Source organism: Salvelinus namaycush, chromosome 22 (genome assembly GCF_016432855.1).
Source record: "Salvelinus namaycush isolate Seneca chromosome 22, SaNama_1.0, whole genome shotgun sequence".
Taxonomy (NCBI): domain Eukaryota; kingdom Metazoa; phylum Chordata; class Actinopteri; order Salmoniformes; family Salmonidae; genus Salvelinus; species Salvelinus namaycush.
This window is the reverse complement of record NC_052328.1, coordinates 31,975,281-31,994,985: the sequence shown is the minus strand read 5'-3', so window position 1 is coordinate 31,994,985 and position 19,705 is coordinate 31,975,281. Positions and strand designations below refer to the sequence as shown.

Below are 19,705 nucleotides of genomic sequence, written 5' to 3'. Positions count from 1 at the left end.
CTCCTCACCTTCTCTCAATGTTCCTCCCTCACCTTCTCTCAATGTTCCTCCCTCACATTCTCTCTGTTCCTCCCTCACCTTCTCTCTGTTCCTCCCTCACCTTCTCTCTGTTCCTCCCTCACCGTCTCTCAATGTTCCTCCCTCACCTTCTCTCTGTTCCTCCCTCACCTTCACTCTGTTCCTCCCTCACCTTTCTGTTCTCCTCACCTTCCCTGTTCCTCCCTCACCTTCTCTCTATCCTCCTCACCTTCTATGTTCCTCCCTCACCTTCTCTCAATGTCCCTCCCTCAACATTCTCTAAATGTTTCTTCCCTCACCTTCTCTCTGTTCCTCCCTCACCTTCTCTCTGTTCCTCCCTCACCTTCTTTCAATGTTCCTCCCTCACCTTCTATCTGTTCTTCCCTCACCTTCTCTCAATGTTCCTCCCTCACCTCCTCTCAATGTTCCTCCCTCACCTTTCTCTTGTTCCTCCCTCACCTTCTCTCGTTCCTCCCTCACGTCTCTCAATGTTCCTCCCTCACCTTCCTCTGTTCCTCCCTCACCTTCTCTCTGTTCCTCCTCACTTCTCTCTGTTCTTCCCTCACCTTCTCTCTGTTCCTCCCTGACCTTCTCTCTGTTCTTCCCTCACCTTCTCTCTGTTCCTCCCTCACCTTCTCTCTGTTCCTCCCTCACCTTCTCTCAATGTTCCTCCCTCACCTTCTCTCTGTTCCTCCCTCACCTTCTCTCTGTTCCTCCCTCACCGTCTCTCAATGTTCCTCCCTCACCTTCTCTCTGTTCCTCCCTCACCTTCACTCTGTTCTTCCCTCACCTTCTCTCAATGTTCTTCCCTGACCTTCTCTCTCTGTTCCTCCCTCACCTTCTCTCAATCTTCTTCCCTCACCTTCTCTCTGTTCTTCCCTCACCTTCTCGTAATGATCCTCCCTCACCTTCTCTCAATGTTCCTCCCTCACCTTCTCTCAATGTTCCTCCCTCACTTTCTCTCAATGTTCCTCCCTCACCTTCTCTCTGTTCCCCCTTCGCCTTCTCAACATTTTTCCTCCCTCACCTTCTCTCAATGTTCCTCCCTCACCTTCTCTCTGTTCCTCCCTCACCTTCTCTCTGTTCCTCCCTCACCTTCTCTCTGTTCCTCCCTCACCGTCTCTCAATGTTCCTCCCTCACCTTCTCTCAATGTTTCCTCCCTCACCTTCTCTCAGTGTTCCTCCCTCACCTTCTCTCAATGTTCCCCCCTCACCTTCTCTCAATGTTCCTCCCTCACCTTCTCTCAATTTTTCCTCCCTCACCTTCTCTCTGTTCCTCCCTCACCTTCTCTCAATGTTCCTCCCTCACCTTCTCTAAATGTTTCCTCCCTCACCTTCTCTTTGTTCCTCCCTCACCTTCTCTCTGTTTCTCTCTGTTCCTCCCTCACCTTCTCTCTGTTCCTCCCTCACCTTCTCTCAATGTTCCTCCCTCACCTTCTCTCTCTGTTCCTCCCTTACCTTCTCTCAATGTTCTTCCCTCACCTTCTCTCTCTTCTTCCCTCACCTTCTTCCTCCCTCACCTTCTCTCTCTCAATGTTCCTCCCTCACCTTCTCTCAATGTTCCTCCCTCACCTTCTCTCTGTTCCTCCCTCACCTTCTCTCTGTTCTTCCCTCACCTTCTCTCAATGTTCCTCCCTCACCCTCTCTAAATGTTTCCTCCCTCACCTTCTCTTTGTTCCTCCCTCACCTTCTCTCTGTTCCTCCCTCACCTTCTCTCAATGTTCCTCCCTCACCTTCTCTCTGTTCCTCCCTCACCTTCTCTCTGTTCCTCCCTCACCTTCTCTCTGTTCATCCCTCACCGTCTCTCAATGTTCCTCCCTCACCTTCTCTCAATGTTTCCTCCCTCACCTTCTCTCAGTGTTCCTCCCTCACCTTCTCTCAATGTTCCCCCCTCACCTTCTCTCAATGTTCCTCCCTCACCTTCTCTCAATTTTTCCTTCCTCACCTTCTCTCAGTGTTCCTCCCTCACCTTCTCTTCAAAAGTCATTCCTGATAAAGTAGCTCTTAGGCTGCTTGCAACTCTGATAATCCTCAAAAACATCTTCAAAACCAGACTACAGTCTTACTAAAACTGTTCCACGGTGTGCTGCGCTTACGATAAGACATAAAAAACAGGCTTCCTTCCTGGGCTGTGTGTGTGTGTGTGTGTGTGTGTGTGTGTGTGTGTGTGTGTGTGTGTGTGTGTGTGTGTGTGTGTGTGTGTGTGTGTGTGTGTGTGTGTGTGTGTGTGTGTGTGTGTGTGTGTGTGTGTGTGTGTGTGTGTGTGTTTCTCTGAAGTTCTGTGCATAGTATTCTTTTCATTCATAGAGCGCAGCCTTCCTCTCGGTCTCCGCGCTGAACTCAACTTCAAAGAGTCACACACACAGACTAAACAGAGCGAAGCACAAATACTATAACTACAACAAACACTGCAGCTACTAATAATACTATAACTACAACAAACACTGCAGCTACTAATAATACTATAACTACAACAAACACTGCAGCTACTAATAATACTATAACTACAACAAACACTGCAGCTACTAATAATACTATAACTACAACAAACACTGCAGCTACTAATAATACTATAACTACAACAAACACTGCAGCTACTAATAATACTATAACTACAACAAACACTGCAGCTACTAATAATACTATAACTACAACAAACACTGCAACTACTAATAATACTATAACTACAACAAACACTGCAGCTACTAATAATACTATAACTACAACAAACACTGCAGCTACTAATAATACTATAACTACAACAAACACTGCAGCTACTAATAATACTATAACTACAACAAACACTGCAGCTACTAATAATACTATAACTACAACAAACACTGCAGCTACTAATAATACTATAACTACAACAAACACTGCAGCTACTAATAATACTATAACTACAACAAACACTGCAACTACTAATAATACTATAACTACAACAAACACTGCAGCTACTAATAATACTATAACTACAACAAACACTGCAGCTACTAATAATACTATAACTACATAAAAAACACTGCAGCTACTAATAATAATCCTTCTACCAGCCAATCAGGCTAAAACAGAATCAAACAGGCTCACGCAAACACTATGACTACTACTACTACTACTACTACTACTACTACTACTGCTTCTGCTACTACTACTACTACTGCTACTGCTGCTACTACTACCACCACTACTACTACTACTACTACTACTGCTACTGCTGCTACTACTACTACTACATCAACAAAAACTACTCCTACTACTACTACAACAACTACTACAACAACAACAACTACAACTACAACTACAGCTGCTGCTGTTGCTACTACTACAACAACTACTACAACACCTACAACAACTACTACACCACCTACTACTACTACAACAACTACTACACCACCTACTACTACTACAACAACTACTACAACACCTACAACAACTACTACACCACCTACTACTACTACAACAACTACTACACCACCTACTACTACTACAACAACTACTACAACACCTACAACAACTACTACACCACCTACTACTACTACAACAACTACTACACCACCTACAACACCTACTACACCACCTACTACTACTACAACAACTACTACAACACCTACAACAACTACTACACCACCTACTACTACTACAACAACTACTACAACACCTACAACACCTACTACACCACCTACTACTACTACAACACCTACTACACCACCTACAACACCTACTACACCACCTACTACTACTACAACAACTACTACAACACCTACAACACCTACTACACCACCTACTACTACTACAACAACTACTACAACACCTACAACACCTACTACACCACCTACTACTACTACAACAACTACTACAACACCTACTACACCACCTACTACTACTACAACAACTACTACAACACCTACTACACCACCTACTACTACTACAACAACTACTACAACACCTACAACACCTACTACACCACCTACTACTACTACAACAACAACAACAACTACTACTACTACTACTACTACTATTACTACAGCTGCTGCTGCTACTACTACTAGTACTATTACTACTACTACAGCTGCTGCTGCTACTACTACTACTACTATTACTACTACTACAGCTGCTGCTACTACTACTACTACTACTACTACAACAACAACTTCTGCTACTACTACTACTACTGCTGCTCCTACTACAACTACTACTACTACTACTACTGCTGCTGCTACTACTACTACTACAACTACTACTACTACCAGTGAGTCTAGCCTGTTAATGACTACCAACACTCTACTTCTCCCCTCTCTCTGAGGAACAGCAGGTGCAGACACATGACTGTAAAAAAAATGAGAGAGAGAGAAAGAAAGAAGGACACAGAAGGACCCTTGCACTACCATGGCTAAAAAAGAGAAGGGTGTCTGTTACCGTGGAAACTGGTTTCTTTAATGCTGGTTTGGCCACGTCCTTGCACCCCACCTAGAAAACACAACCCCACCCCACACAACACACACAGACACAGACACAGACACAGACACAGACACAGACACAGACACACACACACACACACACACACACACACACACACACACACACACACACACACACACACACGTCGTTAGTGATTTAGAGGTTGCACAGCCCAACACAAATAGTAACAATAATTGTATCCTGAAACTGTTTCCAAATACAAACACAGTACACAAAACACAGCTAAACATTAGAGATAGTCATCATAATAATAATACATTCCACTGTAAAGCACCTTTCATACAGTACATTGTTTGTATCCTGGCATCCTGAAACCAGCAGCCCAACAGCCACGGCTAGTCTCCTGCTAGGCTACTGTACTGTATCACTATCTGTCTGGAGCTAGACAATAGACTCCAGGGCTAACGGCTCAGGCAGCTTTACCTTGTCTGTCCTCAGAGACAGAGCCTCCAGTTTGGGTAGCATTATATTCCTACAAGGTACCGGTGGCCATCTTGATTTGCTTTGTGCCCCTCAGCCTCTAGATAGAAGTATAGCTGACTACTACTACATCAGTCTCTGAGAGGAGAGCTGAGCTCTCTACTACCATCGCCAGAGCAGAGAGAGGCTGCCTGCCTGCCTGCCTGCAAGACAGACGCTGTGTAGAGAACAGTTGCTGCTGCCGCAGACACGCACACATTCACACACATAAACACACAGACATACACACACAGACACACGCTCACACTGCATGCCTCTCGCAGACGCAGACTGAGCCCCGTCAGCCAATGGGGTGAGGGCGTTAGCGGCTTGTAAATGATCTCCCATGCCTAGTCCCTCCTAAACAAAGAAGCTGCTATGTAGGCTTTTACCCTAGCCCCTACACATGGAGAAACACGCAAACTGTGGACCGGACAATCCACACGCATCGGACTGGAGCTGAGGACAGACAGTTCTGAGCTGGGTCTGGCTGTGATAATAACCCTTTAAATGCCATTCACACACTGGGTGTGGGAAACAAGTTATTTAAAGAGCTGTTTATAAATGGCTAATACAACATGATGGAATAGTTTATTAATTAAATGAGGCCTAATGCATGTATTCTATTCTATTCATATGGCGGTGGAAAGGATCAGCGTTAGACAGAAAATCTAATTACCCTGAGATGATATCGCATGAGAGACAAGTACATATCCCTGGATTAATTGTTTTGCATCTTAATGAACCCTGACTGTAATGCAAAGCACACACTCCTGTCTGTCTAGCATCAGTCACAGCTCCAACGATTCCTCCAAGTCACCTGATATCAGTTCAAACAGCAAACACTTGTCCTAGCCTCTGTAGTCTCCTTATGCTTGCTTTTTATCAACTCTTTGTCATAAAGCTGTGAGAAAGCATCTTGTTAAAAAAAACGATTTAAAGTATTTGTTTTATAACGATACAGAAAGATATTATCTAAACTCTGTTTTCTGGCTGTGATTTCTCTAAACTGTTACTTCTCCAACCAATATACACAAAACATGACAGAATCCACCCTAAACCATAACATGACATAATCTAATCCACCCTAAACCATAACATGACATAATCTAATCCACCCTAAAGCATAACATGACAGAATCTAATCCACCCTAAACCATAACATGACATAATCTAATCCACCCTAAACCATAACATGACATAATCTAATCCACCCTAAAGCATAACATGACAGAATCTAATCCACCCTAAACCATAACATGACATAATCTAATCCACCCTAAACCATAACATGACATAATCTAATCCACTCTAAACCATAACATGACAGAATCTAATCCACCCTAAACCATAACATGACAGAATCTAATCCACCCTAAAGCATAACATGACAGAATCTAATCCACCCTAAAGCATAACATGACAGAATCTAATCCACCCTAAAGCATAACATGACAGAATCTAATCCACCCTAAACCATAACATACTTTTCATGCTTGTTCGTGTTCATTAGGCACCATACGGAAGAAAACGGACTGAAACAAGTAGGGACCAGCTCCACTTGTACAATGAGCCCTCATTTTTGTTTTCCATTGCAAAATCTTTTCAGGGGTTTTCTGTGGCATATCATAATGAACATGACCCAGCAGTGTGAAACGCCAAAAACAGTCAGGTGGTTGACTTCAATTTTAGAAGTGTAGCAGCAGCACGCCGTGGTTCAGCTCCTGCAACTCTCTACTTCCTGGTCTACAGGATTAGTGGCACATTTTACCAGAGGGCCTATATGGGATCAATATTATGCCACATGTATTCACAAATGTAAATCACCAATCCACAAATGTAAATCACTTTCCACAAATGTAAATCACTTTCCACAAATGTAAATCACTATCCACAAACAAACACCTTTTGATTTGTATTTGTAAATCGAGGGCCTTAAGTAAAATGACTGCCTTAAAGATTTGCACATAGGAGAGATATGCGCAAACATGACCTGCAACTCCATATTCGGAAGCACTTAGGTCACCTGACTTTTGGCAGGGATTTGAAGACAAGAAAAATACAAAAAGTTATCATGTATAGAAAGCGATTTGTATTCATAGAAGTTCCAAAAGAATAAAGACATTTCAAATGTCATATTATGTCTATATACAGTGTTGTAGAGATGTGCAAATAGTTAAAGTACAAAAGGGAGGATAAATGAACATAAATATGGGTTGTATTTACAATAGTGTTTGTTCTTCACTGGTTGCCCTTGTCTTGTGGCAACAGGTCACAAATCTTGCTGCTGTGATGGCACACTGTGGTATTTCACCCAGTAGATATGGGAGTTTATCAAAATTGGGTTTGTTTTCGAATTCTTTGTGGATCTGTGTAATCTAATATGGTCATACATTTGGTTGAAGGTTAGGAAGTACAGCTCAGTTTCCACCTCATTTTTGGGCCGTGTGCACATAGCCTGTCTTCTCTTGAGAGCCATGTCTAACTATGGCGGCCTTTCTCAATAGCAAGGCTATGCTCACTGAGTCTGTACATAGTCAGTTTTCCTTAAGTTTGGGTCAGTCACAGTGGTCAGGTATTCCGCCACTGTCTCTCTCTCTCTCTCTCTTTCTCTCTCTCTCTTTCTCTCTCTCAATTCAATTCAAAGGGTTTTATTGGCATGGGAAACATATGTTTCTCTCTCACTCAGATCCTCCCCTTTTCTCTCTTTCACTCTCTCCCAGAAACTTCTCTTCCTTTCCCCTCACTTTCTCAGCCCCTTCTATCCTCCCTCTCTCCTCTCTAAAGACGACCATGTGGTGTCGGCATGGCGGAGGCCATACCAGGACAGGGGAACAAACTCAGGCAGCCTCCCTCTACCACTCTGACACCTCAGCCAGCCAACCCCGTGTGCGTTGTGTGTGTGTGTGGCGTAGCTCAGGTACTAAGACAACAGCTGATCAGTGTATTCATAACAGCCACTAGCAACAGGCAGCATGCCAACCACAAACAAACACACACGGATACTTCTCGTGATGGATAAACCAATGAATTAAAAGGACAACATTGCAAGTACAACTCCGATATGTCAGTGTTTAACAGACTACTGTTCTCATTTTAATAAGAATCATAATTCTACTTTAACAGTCCATACAATAACACTAAAATATGCTTTATAATATGCTGTTTACTTCATCTAGGTGCAGAGGAAAATAAAAATAGTTATAGTACATTTGTAGAATTACCTTGAACTACAGGTGGTTTTTGAGGCAGGTTAGGAGAGGTGTAACATTTCACAGAAGAGGAGAGTCTAGATGCAGACAAGGCTAAAGTGAAGTCTGGACTCAATCACTAATTACAGAGCTAGTGCTATAGGTAGATTGTGACAGAGTGAGAGAGAAAGATAGAAAGAGAGAGTGAGAGGGAGAGAGGGAGAGGGAGAGAAAGAGAGGGGGAGAGAGAGAGAGGGGGAGAGAGAGAGAGAAAGATAGAAAGAGAGAGTGAGAGGGAGAGAAGGAGAGGGAGAGAAAGAGAGGGGGAGAGAGAGAGAAAAAGAAAAAGAGGGAGAGAGAGAAAGTTAGTGAGAGAGAGAGAAAGAGAGAGAGTGAGAGAGAGAGTGTGTGTGTGTGTGGGGGGGGGGGGGGGGGGTGACTAATCAGAGCAGTCTGAGGTAGTTGGACAGGTTTGTCTATTTAGGTCTAGTGACCGACTGTGTGTGTTCAAAACAGGTCATGTTGTTTTCTAGTCACGTTTACTATGCATCACACACACCTATCAACTGCCATCTGGTTACACTAACAGTCATTTTCTCCATGGATATTACTAGTTACACAATGCAAAACCTTCTGACAACACCAGCCAGCACAAGCCCAAGTCAGATAATCTGCAACGGGTTGGACTGGTTACCACTACAACATATAGCCTAATGCTTTCTCAGATGTTCACCAATACTCAGACCTTTACAGTCACAATGACATGTAGCCTACAGCTGAAGATCGATTTCATAAAGTCTGAAGCCTTTAAGGGTATGGACGACTTTAACTACTACTACACACACACACGCGCATGCACGCACGCGCACGCACACGCACCCTAAAACTGCAAATTAACCCTGAGACACCAGGCGTGAGGAAAAGTGAAGGCCTTAATTCTGCACGAAAGGCAGTGAGGCAGAAAAGCCATGTAGAGGACGAACACAAGACATTGGCTCATACAGAAAGTCCATGGGACAGATCATATTACATAGTAACTACAGACCGTCCATGGAGCAGATCATACTACATAGTAACTACAGACCGCCCGTGGGACAGATCATACTACATAGTAACTACAGACCGTCGATGGAGCAGATCATACTACATAGTAACTACAGACCGTCCGTGGGACAGATCATACTACATAGTAACTACAGACCGTCCATGGAGCAGATCATACTACATAGTAACTACAGACCGTCCATGGGACAGATCATACTACATAGTAACTACAGAACGTCCGTGGGACAGATCATACTACATAGTAACTACAGACCGTCCATGGGACAGATCATACTACATAGTAACTACAGACCGTCCATGGGACAGATCATACTACATAGTAACTACAGAATGTCCGTGGGACAGATCATACTACATAGTAACTACAGACCGTCCATGGGACAGATCATACTACATAGTAACTACAGACCGTCCGTGGGACAGATCATACTACATAGTAACTACAGACCGTCCATGGAGCAGATCATACTACATAGTAACTACAGAACGTTCGTGGGACAGATCATACTACATAGTAACTACAGAACATCCGTGGGACAGATCATACTACATAGTAACTACAGACCGTCCATGGGACAGATCATACTACATAGTAACTACAGAACGTCCGTGGGACAGATCATACTACATAGTAACTACAGAACGTCCATGGAGCAGATCATACTACATAGTAACTACAGACCGTCCACGAGACAGATCATACTACATAGTAACTACAGACCGTCCGTGGGACAGATCATACTACATAGTAACTACAGAACGTCCGTGGAGCAGATCATACTACATAGTAACTACAGAACGTCCGTGGGACAGATCATACTACATAGTACCTACAGAACGTCCGTGGGACAGATCATACTACATAGTAACTACAGAACGTCCATGGAGCAGATCATACTACATAGTAACTACAGACCGTCCACGAGACAGATCATACTACATAGTAACTACAGACCGTCCGTGGGACAGATCATACTACATAGTAACTACAGAACGTCCGTGGAGCAGATCATACTACATAGTAACTACAGAACGTCCGTGGGACAGATCATACTACATAGTACCTACAGAACGTCCGTGGGACAGATAATACTACATAGTAACTACAGAACGTCCATGAGACAGATCATACTACATAGTAACTACAGACCGTCCGTGGGACAGATCATACTACATAGTAACTACAGAATGTCCGTGTGACAGATCATACTACATAGTAACTACAGACCGTCCGTGGGACAGATCATACTACATAGTAACTACAGAACGTCCGTGGAGCAGATCATACTACATAGTAACTACAGAACGTCCGTGGGACAGATCATACTACATAGTAACTACAGAACGTCCGTGGGACAGATCATACTACATAGTAACTACAGACCGTCCGTGGGACAGATCATACTACATAGTAACTACAGACCGTCCGTGGGACAGATCATACTACATAGTAACTACAGAATGTCCGTGTGACAGATCATACTACATAGTAACTACAGAACGTCCGTGGGACAGATCATACTACATAGTAACTACAGAACATCCGTGGGACAGATCATACTACATAGTAACTACAGACCGTCCGTGGGACAGATCATACTACATAGTAACTACAGAACGTCCGTGGGACAGATCATACTCCATAGTAACTACAGAACGTCCGTGGGACAGATCATACTACATAGTAACTACAGAACGTCCGTGGGACAGATCATACTACATAGTAACTACAGAACGTCCATGGGACAGATCATACTACATAGTAACTACAGAACGTCCATGGGACAGATCATACTACATAGTAACTACAGAACGTCCATGGAGCAAATCATACTACATAGTAACTACAGACCGTCCATGGGACAGATCATACTACATAGTAACTACAGAACGTCCATGGGACAGATCATATTACATAGTAACTACAGAACGTCCGTGGGACAGATCATACTACATAGTAACTACAGAACGTCCGTGGGACAGATCATACTACATAGTAACTACAGAACGTCCATGGGACAGATCATACTACATAGTAACTACAGACCGTCCATGGAGCAGATCATACTGCATAGTAACTACAGAACGTCCGTGGGACAGATCATACTACATAGTAACTACAGAACGTCCGTGGGACAGATCATACTACATAGTAACTACAGAATGTCGGTGGGACAGATCATACTACATAGTAACTACAGAACGTCCGTGGGACAGATCATACTACATAGTAACTACAGACCGTCCATGGGACAGATCATACTACATAGTAACTACAGAACGTCCGTGGAGCAGATCATACTACATAGTAACTACAGAACGTCCGTGGGACAGATCATACTACATAGTAACTACAGAACGTCCATGGGACAGATCATACTACATAGTAACTACAGAACGTCCGTGGGACAGATCATACTACATAGTAACTACAGAATGTCTGTGCGACAGATCATACTACATAGTAACTACAGACCGTCCATGGGACAGATCATACTACATAGTAACTACAGACCGTCCGTGGGACAGATCATACTACATAGTAACTACAGACCGTCCGTGGAGCAGATCATACTCCATAGTAACTACAGAACGTTCGTGGGACAGATCATACTACATAGTAACTACAGAACATCCGTGGGACAGATCATACTACATAGTAACTACAGACCGTCCATGGGACAGATCATACTCCATAGTAACTACAGACCGTCCGTGGGACAGATCATACTACATAGTAACTACAGACCGTCCGTGGGACAGATCATACTACATAGTAACTACAGACCGTCCGTGGGACAGATCATACTACATAGCAACTACAGAACGTCCGTGGGACAGATCATACTACATAGTAACTACAGAACGTCCGTGGGACAGATCATACTACATAGTAACTACAAACCGTCCATGGGACAGATCATACTCCATAGTAACTACAGACCGTCCGTGGGACAGATCATACTACATAGTAACTACAGACCGTCCGTGGGACAGATCATACTACATAGTAACTACAGACCGTCCGTGGGACAGATCATACTACATAGCAACTACAGAACGTCCGTGGGACAGATCATACTACATAGTAACTACAGAACGTCCGTGGGACAGATCATACTACATAGTAACTACAGAATGTCCGTGGGACAGATCATACTACATAGTAACTACAGACCGTCCGTGGGACAGATCATACTACATAGCAACTACAGAACGTCCGTGGGACAGATCATACTACATAGTAACTACAGAACGTCCATGGGACAGATCATACTACATAGTAACTACAGAATGTCCGTGGGACAGATCATACTACATAGTAACTACAGACCGTCCGTGGGACAGATCATACTACATAGTAACTACAGACGGTCCGTGGGACAGATCATACTACATAGTAACTACAGACCGTCCATGGAGCAGATCATACTACATAGTAACTACAGACCGTCCATGGGACAGATCATACTACATAGTAACTACAGACCGTCCGTGGGACAGATCATACTACATAGTAACTACAGAACGTCCGTGGGACAGATCATACTACATAGTAACTACAGAATTCAACTGAAACGTTACAGTGGGAAAAATACCTAGTCACAGCCAAACCCTCCCTCTGGGTTTCTGTCTGTCTGTCTAATAAACTTGGCTCTCTGTTTCTCTTTCTCTCTCTCTCAGATGGGTTGGCTGAGTAGGTTAGTTGTTACTCATGTCATCCTTCCCAGTCGAAACAGTTTGGAAAAGTGCATATATTATGACGACATTTTGTGACGTTTTTGTTCATTTTGGACTTCAAAGGGTTTTTTCAGCTGTTAGGACAGAAGGCAAATTTTCTCGAGGCAAGCTAAAGTTGGTCGCCAAAGTCTACGCCCATTCATCGGTGATTGGTCAACAGTAGGGATTCTCAAAAAAAGTATTTGTTGTAATCAGGACAATGACTCTAAGCAACAGGCAAGACAACGCAGGAGTGGCTTCGGGACAAGTCTCTGAATGTCCTTGAGTGGCCCAACCAGAGCCCGGACTTGAACCCGATCGAACATCTCTGGAGAGACCTGAACATAGCTGTGCAGCGATGCTCCCCATCCAACCTGACAGAGCTTGAGAGAATCTGCAGAGAAGAATGAGAGAAACTCCCCAAATACAGGTGTGCCAAGCTTGTAGAGTCATACCCAAGAAGACTCAAGGCTGTAATCACTGCCAAAGGTGCTTCAACACAGTACTGAGTAAAGGGTCTTAATACTTATGTAAATGTGATATTAAAATGTTTGTAAATGTATACATTTGCAAAAATTTTGAAAAACCTATTTTTGCTTTGTCATTATGGGGTATTGTAACGAAACTCTAGCTCTTCCTCCTCCTCGGACGAGGAGAGGAGAGAGGGATCGGAAGACCAATGTGCAGCCAGGTATGATGACATAATGATTTAATTTATTAAACAAGACGAAAAAACGAACTACACTTGATAATTAACAAAATAACAAAACGACGTAGACAGACCTGGACATGAGAACTTACATACAACGAAGAACGCACGAACAGGTACAGACTACAAAACGAACGAACGATACAGTCCCATGTGGTACCAACATACAAACACAGGAGACAACCACCCACAACAAACAATGTGAAACAACCTACCTTAATATGGCTCTCAATCAGAGGAAACGTAAACCACCTGCCTCTAATTGAGAACCATATCAGGTAACCCATTAACCAACATAGATACACATAACATAGAATGCCCACCCCAACTCACGCCCTGACCGACTACACACATACAAAACAACAGAAAACAGGTCAGGAACGTGACATAACCCCCCCCTCAAGGTGCGAACTCCGGACGCACCAGCATAAAGTCTAGGGGAGGGTCTGGGTGGGCATCTGACCACGGTGGTGGTTCAGGCTCTGGGCGTGGTCCCCACCCCACCATAGTCAATCCCAGCTTCCCTATCCCCCTCCCAATGACCACCCTACTATTAAACCCACCTAATTTAAGGGGCAGCACCGGGATAAGGGGCAGCACCGGAATAAGGGGCAGCACCGGAATAAGGGGCAGCACCGGAATAAGGGGCAGCACCGGAATAAGGGGCAGCACCGGGCTGAGGGACGGCAGCTCCGGGCTGAGGGACGGCAGCTCCGGGCTGAGGGACGGCAGCTCCGGGCTGAGGGACGGCAGCTCCGGGCTGAGGGACGGCAGCTCCGGGCTGAGGGACGGCGGATCCTGGCTGGACGGCTCTGGCGGATCCTGGCTGGACGGCTCTGGCGGGTCCTGGCTGGACGGCTCTGGCGGGTCCTGGCTGGACGGCTCTGGCAGGTCCTGGCTGGACGGCTCTGGCAGGTCCTGGCTGGACGGCTCTGGCAGGTCCTGGCTGGACGGCTCTGGCAGGTCCTGGCTGGACGGCTCTGGCTGGTCCTGGCTGGACGGCTCTGGCTGGTCCTGGCTGGACGGCTCTGGCTGGTCCTGGCTGGCCGACGGCTCTGGACAAACGGGCAGCTCTGACAGCTCGGGACAGACAGACAGTTCTGGGCAGACTGGCAGTGCAGGCGGCTCTGGACAGACTGGCACACCTGTAGGGAGGAGACGGAGAGACAGCCTGGTGCGTGGGGCTGCCACAGGACCCACCAGGCTGGAGAGACCTACAGGAGGCTTGATGTTAAAAGGAGGCACCTGAAGGACCGGGCTGTGGGGGAGCACTGGAGCTCTGGTGCGCAGCCTTTGCACCACTCCCCCAGGCTGGAGTACTATTCCAGCCCGTACCCTCCAGAGTGCAGGCACAGGTTGAACCGGGCTGTGGATGAGCACTGGAGATCTAGTGCCTACTACGCGCACCTCTCCCTTAGGCTCCACTCCCACATTTGCCCGGTACGAGCGAAGTGTAGGCATAGGACGCACTGCACCCTCCCAGCGCCCCGGAGACACAGCACGCAGAGCCGGCGCAGGATACCCTGGACCGAAACTGCGTACCGGAGACCAGACGCGCTGAGCAGGCACAATACGCCCCGGCTGGATGCCCACACTCACACGACACTTTCGGGGGGCTGCCCTATAGCGCACCGGGCTATGGGCACGCACTGGCGACACCGTGCGCTTAACCGCATAACACGGTGCCTGACCAGTGACGCGTTGCTTATAATAAGCACGAGGAGTGCGCTCAGGTCTGCTACCTGGCTTAGCCACACTCCTCTCTAGCCCCCCCCCAAAAAAATTATGGGGCTGCCTCTCGTACCTGTCGCGCTGCCTTGCTGCCTCCTCATATCGCCGCCGCTCAGCTTTCGCTTTCTCCAGCTCAGCTTTGGGGCGGCGATACTCCCCAGCCTGTGCCCAGGGTCCTTCTCCGTTCAAGATCTCCTCCCATGTCCAGGAGTCCTGGGATTTCTGATGTTGCTGTCGCTGTCCTTTTCCCCGCTGCTTGATCCTTGAGAGGTGGGTGGTTCTGTAACGAAACTCTAGCTCTTCCTCCTCCTCGGACGAGGAGAGGAGAGAGGGATCGGAAGACCAATGTGCAGCGAGGTATGATGACATAATGATTTAATTTATTAAACAAGACGAAAAAACGAACTACACTTGATAATTAACAAAATAACAAAACGACGTAGACAGACCTGGACATGAGAACTTACATACAACGAAGAACGCACGAACAGGTACAGACTACAAAACGAACGAACGATACAGTCCCATGTGGTACCAACATACAAACACAGGAGACAACCACCCACAACAAACAATGTGAAACAACCTACCTTAATATGGCTCTCAATCAGAGGAAACGTAAACCACCTGCCTCGAATTGAGAACCATATCAGGTAACCCATTAACCAACATAGATACACATAACATAGAATGCCCACCCCAACTCACGCCCTGACCGACTACACACATACAAAACAACAGAAAACAGGTCAGGAACGTGACAGATATTGTGTGTAGATTGATGAGGCTGTAATGTAACAAAATGTGGAAAAAGTCAAGGGGTCTGCAAATGCACTGTATGCACATTAACTTTTCAAATCACATTAGCAACGGAGCGTTATGTGCCGCGAGAGGGTTCGGTACTTGGCAACGGACATTTACTGTAAATATCCCTATGAAATACTGTATCACAGTATAGCCACTAGCCAGCATGCTTCAACTACGCAAGAGACTTTTCATCTTAAACATATTACAGGTTTGAATAACAGAACCAAACCACATTACAGTTTTGAATCATGCAACAATTCACAAGCATGTGTAGAGATTAAAGGTGTTATTGTCTCATCTGTAGGCTACACTCTATACATTTCAGCTTAAAGACAAAAACACAGAGTTGCTAACAGCATGTCTTCATCAAGTAACGTTAGGCTATCAAAAATGAACTATTAGGCCTACTACCCCTCTCATACGAATATAAAGGTACAGTAGACCTACCTTACAACATTGCAACAAGTCAGGCTTCATTTTTATCAATATCATACAAATCATTTGGCCTACATGTGGTAAAAGCAAATTTAGACTGAAAACCTGGGTATAATATAAACTGAGTATACAAAACATTAAGAACACCTTCCTAATATTGAGTTATTGTTCTCAGAACTGCCTCAATTCGTCAAGGTGTTGAAAGCATTCCACAGGGACGCTGGCCCATGTTGACTCCAATATTTCCCACAGTTGTGTCAAGTTGGCTGGATGTCCCTTGAGTGGTGGACCATTCCTGATACATAGAGGAAACTGCTGAGCGTGGAAAAACCGAGCAGCGTTGCGGTTCTTGACATAAACCGGTGCGCCTGGCACCTTCTAACATACCCCATTCAAAGGCACTTCAATCTTTTGTCTTGCCCAATTACCCTCTGAATGGCACACATACACAATCCATGTCTCAATTGTCTCAAGGCTTGAAAATACTTCTTAAACCTATCCCCTCCCTTCATCTACACTGATTGAAGTGGATTTAACAAGTGGCATCAATAAGGGATCATAGCCTTCACATGGGCAGTCTGTGTTATGGAAAGAGAAGGTGTTCATAATGTTTTGAACACTCAGAGTATGAGTGAATTCACTGGGGAGCTGCGACAAGCGACGAGCTGTTTTATATGGAAGCTCATACTCGCCACCCCAAAAAATAAATACATTGAAATGCCTCATGATTTGTCAACTTATGCACATGAATCTGTCCGATCAACTGCAGCACATAACAAGCTGCAGGTAGCCTAGATCTCTTCTGATCCCATCTGGGCCTGGTCAAGGGAAACCAAGCGGTAAAGTCATGTATTCATAGCCTAAGCTATGTATTCATAGCCTAATATAGGCCCATTTATTTGTGTTCTGAGAAAATATAAATGTGATCAAATTTGGTTTATATTTCAACTTCAGGTGGCTTCCTAGGCCTTTTTTAATAAAACATTATTGACTGGAATTAATCAATCAACACAATAATGATGTCGTACTGTATGAATAACTTTTTAATTACCGGTGCAAAGGCTACACGACGCAACTCCACATAAAGCAAGCTCTGCCCTGTTAGAAATTCTATTGTCCAATGGCAGTTGTTGTCTCTTTGTCTGTGTAAAGGACCACCCCTGTGATTGTTTTTATATATAATTCATATGAACAAGTACAAGATTGTTGCAGTTCCATCCTCCCGAGGGCCAGGAGTTTTTAAAACAAAAAACATATGATCTGATTAGAAAAAAATACCGGTCCCACAATAGCCGATATAAAACCCTTTTTTACAGCATACCCTACAACTAGTGTCTTCAGTTGGTTAGGTTAGCCTACCAGATCAGGAAAAACCACTGAAACCACTGAAATCATCACACAATGTTAAAAATGAAAAAACATATCCTTTTTGTATGATCTACTATCGACCTTGTACATTTCTTCAGGTGGTGGGGATGACCTTCCATAGTTCTACGTGGCTCAGTGCAGCCGGCAATTTCAGAATGTAACAGAATGGTACTGCATTTCAGGTAAAAACTCAATAAAATACGTCTCAAATATTTGAAAAATGCCTCTACATTTCAGCTGTTACAAAATCATTGCTCTGCTATTACCATTTTTATTGTAAGAGTGTTGGCTCAACGAGACAATTGGGTTGTCACGACTTCCGCCGAATTTGGTGCCTCTCCTTGTTCGGGCGGCGTTCAGCGGTCGACGTCACCGGCTTTCTAGCCTCCACCGATCTACATTTATTTTTCCATTTGTTTTGTCTGTATTGTACACACCTGGTTCCCATTACATTTGAATTATTTCCCTATTTAACCCTCTGGAGCCATTATGGTTTTGTGCATGTTTATTGTTGTCAGTTGTCTCGTTTATGTGATTCTGGATTTTCGTTCACCTTGTTGGAAGATTATTTTTGAGTAAAGTTACTATTATTACTCATCTCTGTGTCCTGCGCCTGACTCCGCCTTACCCACATCACCTTGACAGAAACACCCACCTTCAATGGAGTCAGCAGGTGCACACAGCCCTCCTCTACCTATGGAGCAGCACGCAACTATGTTGCAAGGTCTCGGCACAGCCATGGATCGCGTGCTGCAAACCATGGAGCGATGGGAGAGAGGGGTTTTTCCAGCAACCCCATCATCATCACCCCAGCTCCCACAACAACCCACACTGCTGTCCACCCCTCCTTCACCTGGATCCAGTGGGATTCGGCTCGCGTTCCCAAGGGTATACGATGGAACGGCTCCCGGGTGCCAGGGGTTCCTACTCCAGCTGGGGTTCTACCTGGCAACCGTTCACCCAGCTCCTTCGGGAAGCGAGAGTGTAAACGCCCTCATCTCCTGTCTGACTGGTAGAGCACTCGAATGGGCCAACGCAGTCTGGGGAAGGGAAGGACCGACGTTGGACAATTATGAGGATTTTACCCACCGCTTCCGGGCGGTTTTCGATGATCCACCTGAAGGTAGAGCGGCAGGGGAACGCTTGTATCATCTCAGACAGGGGATGAGGAGCGCACAAGACTTCGCTCTGGATTTTCGAACTCTGGCCGCCGGCGCGGGATGGAATGAACGGGCCCTGATCGAACACTACAGGTGTGATCTATGCGAGGACGTTTGTAGGGAGCTAGCCTGCAGGGACACCACCCTTACCTTTGACCAGCTGGTGGACCTATCCAATAGGCTGGATAACATGTTGGCCTCCCGCGGACGTCCGGATCGAGGTCCGTCAGTTCCATCCCCCAGCATGTCAGACCCGATGCCGATGGAGCTAGGAGGTGCTGCTATGAGGGGGACCGGAGGGGGGGCCATTTCCTGCACCACCTGTGGCCGCAGAGGGCACACTGCTGGTCGGTGCTGGGGAGGTTCTCCAGGGAGTCGAGGCAGCAGGCAGGGCACTGATGGATCATTCCAGGTGAGTAGGCACCCGACTCACCCAGAGCTTCCTGTTTCGCACTTGTGTGTATGTATAGAATTTCCTGAGTTTTCCCCGCATTCCCAGCATAAGGCGCTAGTAGATTCAGGTGCAGCTGGGAACTTTATTTATCGTTCATTTGCAATTAGAT

The 19,705-nt window shown here is 45.4% G+C and overlaps 1 protein-coding gene across 1 annotated transcript in view; it reads right to left on the bottom strand.

The window, feature by feature from the left end:
• The window catches only part of LOC120017848 (methylcytosine dioxygenase tet3-B-like), an 86,322-nt gene that overhangs the window by 31,745 nt on the left and 34,872 nt on the right, over positions 1-19,705 (bottom strand). The window contains exon 3 of the mRNA XM_038960812.1: positions 4,435-4,485. Coding sequence (XP_038816740.1) covers positions 4,435-4,485 — 51 coding nt within the window. The remainder of the gene's footprint in view (positions 1-4,434; positions 4,486-19,705) is intronic.